Raw genomic sequence first — 9,002 nt, 5'->3', positions numbered from 1 at the left:
ATTTGATTTTTTGTTGAATTTATTAATCATCATTATTTTCTTTAATTTATTGGTAGGCTTTCACCTCAAAATCTGCATGTAATTTTTTTGGCGCAGATTATAAAACTAAATGTACGCCGTTTTACATTTTTCTTACCGTATTTTTTTGTACAATAACACCAACTCTTTCAAGTAAATATCCCGTACCTCAAAATTTTTGATCGTCGAGAAAGGACTACTTCAAATTAAATAAGACATAACAGACGAACATTTAATATTTTACAGGTTTTTCATTTTACCTAGGTTTTCCGGATATTGCCGTCAGGGGTGTTCCGTCGTCTCACGACTGTTGAGCGATTCTAGCTATGAGTACAGAGATTGGGAGGCTTGACTAAATGACTAGGGAAGACAGTCTCTGCCCACTATGCAACGCAAACGAAAAAGAAACCAAAACTCGCTTTCTTTTTTAGTACTCAAATACTGTGCCCTCAGGAATTACAGTTTAACCTCTTTACGACGGCCACCTTGCGGACAGGAGAAAGTGGCCACTGTAGAGAGGTTGAAACACTAAGCAATGAATGTATGGACTGACAAATTTCCGCTGTGGGCGAGAGAGGGGGCATTGTCGCGAAGAAGCCGTGAGTGGAGGTTCGACTGTAATCACGGTGTTTACTTAACAATTGTTCTTTCGAAGGATCGTTGTCTACAAAAATTGGAAAAATACCCAGCGCACACATTATCCCTCGCTAGGGGGTGAATATTGTTGAATAGCCCGAGATAGCGAACCAATCAGATTGATGTAAACACCAAGATCACTGAGGTGTTTATAACCAGATATCCTTAGCTAGTATCAGACAGCAGGCGCTCCTGCAGACAGCTATCTCAAGGAATCAAGTGAAGCTTTGAAAACATACAATTGATTAAGTTTATCTCGTTATCTTTCCATTTACCGGCCAAAAACTTGATTTGGCGTCATCCATAATTTCAAAGTAATAGAACATGCTCAATTTTTTTACTTTACCTTGCAAAATGGATTATCAAATTCATATCTTAGAATATGTCAAGAACCTCAAGGACTTAGCATGAAAAGCTTAATTTATATGCCATCTATTCTTAAACTAATTTTTAATAAATTAATTCAATTTAAACGTTTTTTTTTTCTTACTTGTTGAATTTTACGATTGAAGGTACTCCAAATTCACTAATGTACCCTACATAGTCCTGGTGTCCCTAGTAACCTTCTTTACAACGTTTTCGTACGGTTTCGAAGAAAATCTCTCTATGTTTGACATTTAGAACTAATAAACGTCTGACACAAATCGTAAATTAAATCAAATCTTTATACAGCATCCCATAACCACTGACAGATTAGCGTGTATAAAGCATTTTAATCACTAATATAAAGTCAGTCGATTAGAACACATATACGGGGGATTACTATTTTGGGCGTGTTCCATTGACTGTATTCCGGCATAATCTGATAAATGGAATAAACTATAGAAATCAGTTGTTTTGGCTTTCATTGTATTACAATATTTAAAAAAATGTTTGCAATAAACCTCGGCAAGCCTGAATTTTTTTCAGGCTTTCTTTTCACAGCTGCATGATTTGCGACACTGTGAGGACTCAACATCGATATTAAGTTTTTGCATTCCGCTGTTCAAATATATGACATTTATACTTCATTATTTAAATATTTTGATGTATGATATAAAGTGTAAATGGTCCAGAAATCACGACGGAAGAGTCAGACTTTTAACGAAACTTTTTACGGACTTTTGCGTATTCTTATTCCGGAATAAAATCAATTGAACACGCCCTTAGTTTCGTTTCATTCATTCCATTCCTGATTATATTTGCCATCAACCACATAAGAATACATAGACAATACACAAGAAATTTATAATATATTAAAGAAGATAGGCTATTCTGAATAAATCATTTTACAAATAATCAAAGTGGTAATGACAAGAAAGCCTATAGAGAAGCTGAGGCTTTATGCTTCCTGACACTATAGGGTACTGACACCATGTAAATGAAGGGTACTCAATAAAAAAATGGATTATTTTTAAAAGTAAAGAAAAGAAAAGAAAAAAGTATGTAGCTCAACAAAGGGTATACTTGACTATGAAAGAAGGAATACGACGCGATTGTTTAACTATGTCACTCCTAATTTAACAAGAGTATTCTAAGATAAATTGCTTAATTAGGCCTGTGGATTAAGTCTTAAATCAGATCACTTAAAATACATTTTCTTGCGGGTGAAGCAGAGGGGACAGTGTATACTATTATATGCATCAGACATATGGGTGTGTACACCGTTATAAGAAGTGTGTCTGTTTTTGATTGTCTGGCTTGAAATAATACAGTCATGCAAACCCCGCTTAACGGACGCCCGCTTAACACGGACACCTCCTTAATACGGACAGTTTTCTTTGTCCCAGCTGAAAACTCTTACATTTTCTCCAAATTCAACCCGCTTAACCCTTTAAGCCCCAATATCCACAAACAAATTCTCCAAACTGATCTCTATAAATTTCCTTACAGAATTAGTTGGGAGAAATTGATAAAAGATCAGAGATTTTTCTCTTTGTGATTATTTGAAGAATTCATATAGATGTTGCACTTGACAATCTATGGACATTGTTAGGAGAAAATTGATGTTGGTCACTATTGGGACTTAAAGGGTTGATACGGACACCAGTTAATGCGGACAACGGACACTTGTTTCTTGCCCAATCAACAAATTCTCATACATGGTCAACCTCGCTTATGCGGACACTTCATTATCGGTTGTGTGCTGTATTAGGCCTTTCCTTTTAGAAGGTAAAAAACCTTCAGTTGACAGCGTGTCTATGTTCTCAACGCTACAGACTATTGTGGCATCAAACGAGTTTTACAGAGAACGGTTTTGATTAAGTAATAAATAGATGAGGGCGATTTTTGACTGTTTCCGTGGATTAATTGTGCGTAATCACGGCTTTTTGAAGGTTAGAGATGTTTAATCCGAAGATGCCTATGTCCTCTTTTATTTCTTTGATATTTTGCTCTAATAAAAGAAGTCGTTTTGGTTTTAACACCATGACGTGCCTAATAGAGTGGTTTTCGTTTGAGTGTCGTAAAACCAAAACCAAAGTAATTACTCTGGCCAATCACATAGGACACAGACAATACATTGAACCAATCAAAACTCGAAGTAATTACATGTGGCTGACGCAAAGCGCGGGAAAATGCATGCGAGCGCGTCACAATTGGCTTTGGTTTTACTTCTGATTGGATGAAAAGGTGGCGCGAATCTTTTAAGCCAATCGCATCGTGTAGAAAGTGCAAAACCAATTACTTTTCGACACTCAAATGAAAACCGCTCTATACGCAGTGAATACGGACACACTTTCTATGGCCCATTCAATGTCCGCATGTGCATTAACGGCATTTGACAGTGTACGTAGAAATCACAAGGGATCTAGGTTTCAATACAACTACACCAAAGATTCAGCTACAAATGCTTCAAATTCGGTGCTGTATGTGTTCACTCTGCTTTCCCAGTAGGTGGAGCAGCAATAAAACGCCGTATAAGCGGTTAACATGTGAATGTGTTCTATTGTTCTTTAGGTTTTAGTACCCTCAGTAGCCTGCTCAAAAGGCCTTATTAGGGGCGCTCAGACGAGTTTGGCTGATGCCCCGTTCTCCCGCCTTGACTCATAAAGCGCCAGTTATGCGAGTGGTCTCTTTTTAGGGCTCGCGATAGTACGTGATTTGCAAAACTGGGCGATCAACAGAATGGGGCATGTGCCATACAGATGAGCTCTGATAAGAATTGAACGAGACAATTGTCGGTACGGTCGTAATCTTGGTCGGTCGTGTTCAACGTTGTCCCCCCAGTGCGAATCTTTGGCAAAGTTAATTTTTTCTACGTAGTATCAACCTTGCTGCCTTAAACGCTGTTAAGACGACTAACGCTGAGCAAGCTATCCTTCAAAAAAAAGTTGCCCGCACCCTTGGTGCTTGCAAAAATATCGCCAGAAAGGTTGCAATACTGATCACAATCCCCAGTACTAGCACCAGTCGGTCCAGGATCTTCGCGGCCATTTGCCAGTCGGCGCGGTTATTGTTAAGTTCATCGTCCTGGTTCTCGTGATCTGGCTCGAGAATGCAATGCTCATGATGGTGACTATTGGCCACCCTATCATTCAGAAGTGGGGTCTCCGCGCGAATCAAACTTCGTGTTCTTGTGCGCTTGCGTTGTACGGGCGGCCGCTGCTCAGGTTCAGTGTAGGAACCATTTTCTTCGCAGTTGTTCTCATTTATCGTGCTCATTTTTCCCACATCGTAAGGCCCCGAGTACTGATTTCCCGTAAGTTGGGACAGTTCACAGTTCTCTTCAATGAGAAGTTCTTTTCGATTTCTTTTTTTCTTCTTTTTTGCTTTGAATTCGTACTTTATTAAGACCAAACGTCCCAGAATCCGAAACATAAACAGTTTGAGCCAGTCAGGCATGGTGTCTTGCTTGTAGTAAAAGTTCAAAATAACACAGGTTGCGAACAAAGCCAAACCAATCTCGGTAATAGCAGTGGAATAGTATTTGGCTGTAAGGTAAAGAAACAGAATTCAGTCTAAGACAGCGAAAATCAATGACAGAGTGAAAATTCTACAATTTTGCAGCCTCATTAAAACGAGGCTGCGAACAAAAGCGAACTTCATCACTGAATTTGCAAGCTATAAAGCGTTTTCAATCACGTGACCAGCATCTGCATGTATGCAAATTTATTAAAACAAACGAAAGTGTTTACATAAGAAAAGAGATCAACTCCCACAGGATTGGCTTGGAACACGAACATGACCGCCGTGACGTCATGTGAAAACGCTCTTTTGGTATCCGGTATGTTGCTATTAAAAGCTGAGTTACTTTGTAACAGAGGATAACACAATTGCATTAAACCAGATAGCAGTTGGGACAGGGATTGATGAACTCAGGGCCTCCGGATTGCTTTTGGAAAGGCCCTAAAGACAAGGTTGATTCTAGCGATCAAACAGCTCGGCGAAAACGACACTTAAAAAATGACTTCGCGTTCTTTAAAAACTAAAGTGCGATTATCCCAAAATGTTCACTTTGTCCATTGTAGGCGAACTTTCCTGGAGTTGAATTCTTAAGAGGAATATTCAAGTTTATAGAGAGAAAGAAAATTCGTCGTCGTATGTTCACGTTGTCGATGAAAAGTGAAATTAGGCATTTTCACGTCGTAGTCGTGCAGTGACGGCAAAGAAAGGTACAAAAAAGCGTGATGCCCGTGCAAACTTGTTTTGCTAACAAAAACCGATTGCTCTTTTGATGATCTCGTTGCCGTCGCTGTATTGACATCTAAAACTCCCTCTTTTGACAGGCCTGCTGCTGTTAATCTCAGTCCCTTACCTAACAACGGAATGTAGTTAGAGTCGGCTGGAAGTTTATTTGACGTAAGTTCCTGGAAAATTGCCATCGCCATCAGCACAGTGATACCCAAGCCAATTCTCTCCCCAGACTCCGGCGGTAAAATAAAAGAGAGCAGGACCATCAAAGCGATGAGAGAACAGGGCACCACTAAATTGACCATGTAGAAATAGTAGCGTCGTCTGAGATGCAGCGACAAGACCACGCTGGGATAAGGGTGGATACAGCAGCTGTACCATTGCTGTTAAAAAAGGGCAAACAGTCAGTCATACAGAAGCTACTTGGAATTTGCGAAACTAGGGGCATGGTTTTTTTTTTGCAAATCAGATCACACGATCCTGTTGCTTTTCCCGAGATTTATTGCTCAAAATCCATCACTGCTTAAAACTATGACATCATTACTCTAACTGAAACTGTTAAACAATATGAGCAACTGACGTTGCGCGAAAACGAAAAGGAATTTATAGACAGCCGTCTTTGGAAGAGTTTAAAGCTAAAAAGACAACAAGTTAAGTGCTTCTGGTGCTCATTCTTGTAAACTGAGAGTCATCTGCTAATCAATCATTGTCTAAGTCACAGTACTGACTCTCTCTGAGCCCGGCAATTCCTGATTTTGTAAATCTTTTTTACTGAGAGGTTCAGACTTGGCTTGATCAGAAAAGCTACACTACGGCATGGGTTCTGACCAATAAATTAATGCCATCCAGTATTACGTGGTGTTGTTGTGGCCGGAATTAAACCTGTGGTCTTTCACTTTGTACCAAAATCGGTTAACCATTGTAACAATTGTAACTTGTAAGGCAGAGCCCTTGGACCTATACTCACCTCTTTTCTTTCAACTGTAACTTTCATCATTTCCCACTCAGTATTGTTTTGATAAGTGTTTTTCTTTACTCCTGTCTCAGAGTGATCTACCACCATATCCAGCTCGCCTCCGTCAAACGCCCATGAACCAAACCTGAGTGAGCAAATCTGAAAAAAACAACAATCGCCCCAAGGAAGTATTCTAACCTTGTAGTGTCTGTTTTCGATAAAAAGAGAAAACAGTGTTGGTTGTATGGGCCACTGTATACGTCATACATGTACTTTACAAGGATGGTTAGTTCGGATTTCTTTTTTTTTATAAGCATGTCCGTCTAAGATGAAACATTGCCAATAAAGGTTCAGCGCCAAGTATATATTAGATATCTACATTTACCACCTCATAGATGGAAGACCTTAGATAACAAAGACCACCTCAACCTGGTTGTGACGTCCAGCGATTTAGTGAAAGCAAGGGGTTTGAGTGGGGTGCTCGGTCTCGCGGGCTCATAAAACCTGGTCTCGGTCATTCTTATTGAAAGCCGTTTTCCTCATAGATCGACGAGCAGAGCAACCTCGTCCCCAGAGCTTTTCCTTAAAAAATGGGGGGGGGGGCGGTTTTCTTCAGGGAAAAGCCCTGGGGACAAGGTTGCGAGCAAAGAGCTCATTTGTAACAAACCCATCAACGGGATGAAATAAATTGTTACAACACGGAGTTGGACTAGAAAATAACTAGAGATGAACTACACTTGACTCATGTGCGCTAAGTACAGCCTAATGCTCTTGTTCCCGGTCGTCACCCGAATTCAGATGTGAGGTCACCGTTTAAGCTTGTCTGGAGAATCCGCCTCGGTTCCAAGCCTCCTGCCTCCTGCCTCCTTTGGCTGCTTTTTTTTTCTTTTTTCTTTTTGTTGTCTTTTCACACTTTCGCTTTTCTCTCGTGTTCTCTGTTGATATAATGCAGTTTGGGCCAGTGCAGATAACATTTTGTTTCTTTCATAACGCATGTTAAAACCTTTATAACCAATACCCAGGATAAGTTTTTTTTATCGCTTGACTAACCTGATCGTCGAAAGGAAAGTATTCTGTGTTTACGTCACAGGAGCTCTGAAAGATCGCAGGTGCCATCCAGTTACAATAACCGCTGGAGTTAATAACAATCTTGGTCTTATACTTTTCCGTTCCACCTCCCAGTTTACCGTTGTCATCCGCGCTGTCAGCGAACCGCACACTGTGTTAAGTTTAATTATTACACATTGTATTTACTATCTGTCTTCTCATTGGCTAAGAGCCTACAGTTTATTTTGGAAATCAGGGCAACTTTAAGATTAGGTACAGTCCCCGTTATTACGGTCACCAATGGGCCACTAAAAATTTGGCCGTATCACCGAGGCAGAGTCAAATTTCATGACAAAATGAACGTAATGACAAATACACATCGCATTCGCACGTCTTGTACAACTGTGTTCTCTTTAATAAACAACAGGAATATAGGTATCGCGTACCCTAAATTTGGTAAAAGCTACTTGAAACTTTCCTTCAGAACATAAAACACTTGTAAAAATCGGCTACTAGACTTCCACAAATGTATTGTAAGTCACTATAGTCTAAAAACAGTTCAAAAACAAGCTCAGCTCGAAATTTCTGACGCTGGTGACGGTATTAACGGGTGATCGTATTAACGAGCGTTTTTTCACAAGAAAATGTATGGCCGTTTTGCCAGGCCAAAAAAAGTGACCGTAATAACCGAGGTGGTCATAAGCAGCAGATTAGTGCGATGCTGTGTTATTTAAAATAAAAGGATTATTAGTTTCGGTTTTTCTGATATCCTGAATAATCAAAGTCTCGGAAAATGTTATCAGCCTCGGCCTTTGGCTCGGCTGATAACGCTTCAGTCAATTAACCTTGATTATTCCGGATATCACAAAAAGCTCATCCAAATATTGTTTATAATCTATAAAGAAGGTCGCCTTTTATGTACTGACAAAGTAAAAACTAACTTCATCTTTATAATTCATCAATCTCATGCGGGAAGATAGGAGAAGAATGTGAGGGGGAAGGGTGCGGCGGCCATGTTGGTGTACTAAATAATTTCGGATCATTAAACTTTTCTGGGAAACCGCCCACCTACCCCTACCTTAAGCCAAAATTGTGCCCTTATATGTGAGAAGTGAGTGTTGATGTTGGCCTAGGGGATGGGTAGGCGGGCAGTTTCCCAGAAACGTATAATTATCCATAATTTCTATGGGAATTGCAACCTTCTCTTTGAAAAAAAAACTTTCTTTTGTTCTAAGAAAGCTGCATAGCTAGCTGCGCATGCTGGCCACAAAAATGAGAATGTTTTGTACACAAAAAGCTTACTTATTGTATAGTATTATATCTGGAACCCAGATCCTTGCAGGACTCACGTGGACACTGCTAACGTTATATTCTGTCTCGTTCCAGCCTAAGTCGGAATTCAACCATTCCTAGGAAAGAAAAGAAAAACTTTTCCTTCAGATCATGAATAGTAACAATGAGAAAAACTCTGATGATGGTAAAGCTAACACGCATAAAATAGATTAAGCAGAGACAACGTGACAAAGTAACGACGGCGCGCGAAGATCTCTAAATCAGGGAATTGACCAATGGCAGAGAAGCAAATAGAGCACCGGAAGCAGCATTCAGTCCTTTTCACTCGCTTTGATACGCGTTCTTTATCTTTGACGCTGCGTTGCCTTCGATAAATGAACAATGAGAACCTAAACGGCTAATTTTTACGGATGTTATCATTTTGTTCTAATGATGGTGGTGA

General features: G+C 39.8%; 1 protein-coding gene across 1 annotated transcript in view; it reads right to left on the bottom strand.

The window, feature by feature from the left end:
- Positions 1-1,142: 1,142 nt before the first annotated feature.
- Positions 1,143-9,002, bottom strand: part of LOC140948560 (neuronal acetylcholine receptor subunit alpha-7-like) — a 16,086-nt gene continuing 8,226 nt past the window's right edge. The window contains exons 5-9 of the mRNA XM_073397813.1: positions 8,570-8,676; positions 7,271-7,439; positions 6,233-6,379; positions 5,390-5,648; positions 1,143-4,565 (exon numbers count right to left, since the gene is read on the bottom strand). Coding sequence (XP_073253914.1) covers positions 3,955-4,565; positions 5,390-5,648; positions 6,233-6,379; positions 7,271-7,439; positions 8,570-8,676 — 1,293 coding nt within the window. The 3' untranslated portion in view covers positions 1,143-3,954. The remainder of the gene's footprint in view (positions 4,566-5,389; positions 5,649-6,232; positions 6,380-7,270; positions 7,440-8,569; positions 8,677-9,002) is intronic.

This window comes from Porites lutea, chromosome 9, assembly GCF_958299795.1.
Source record: "Porites lutea chromosome 9, jaPorLute2.1, whole genome shotgun sequence".
In the NCBI taxonomy this organism is placed as follows: Eukaryota; Metazoa; Cnidaria; class Anthozoa; order Scleractinia; family Poritidae; genus Porites; species Porites lutea.
The sequence above is the reverse complement of the archived record's forward strand: the minus strand, read 5'-3'. Positions and strand labels throughout refer to the sequence as shown.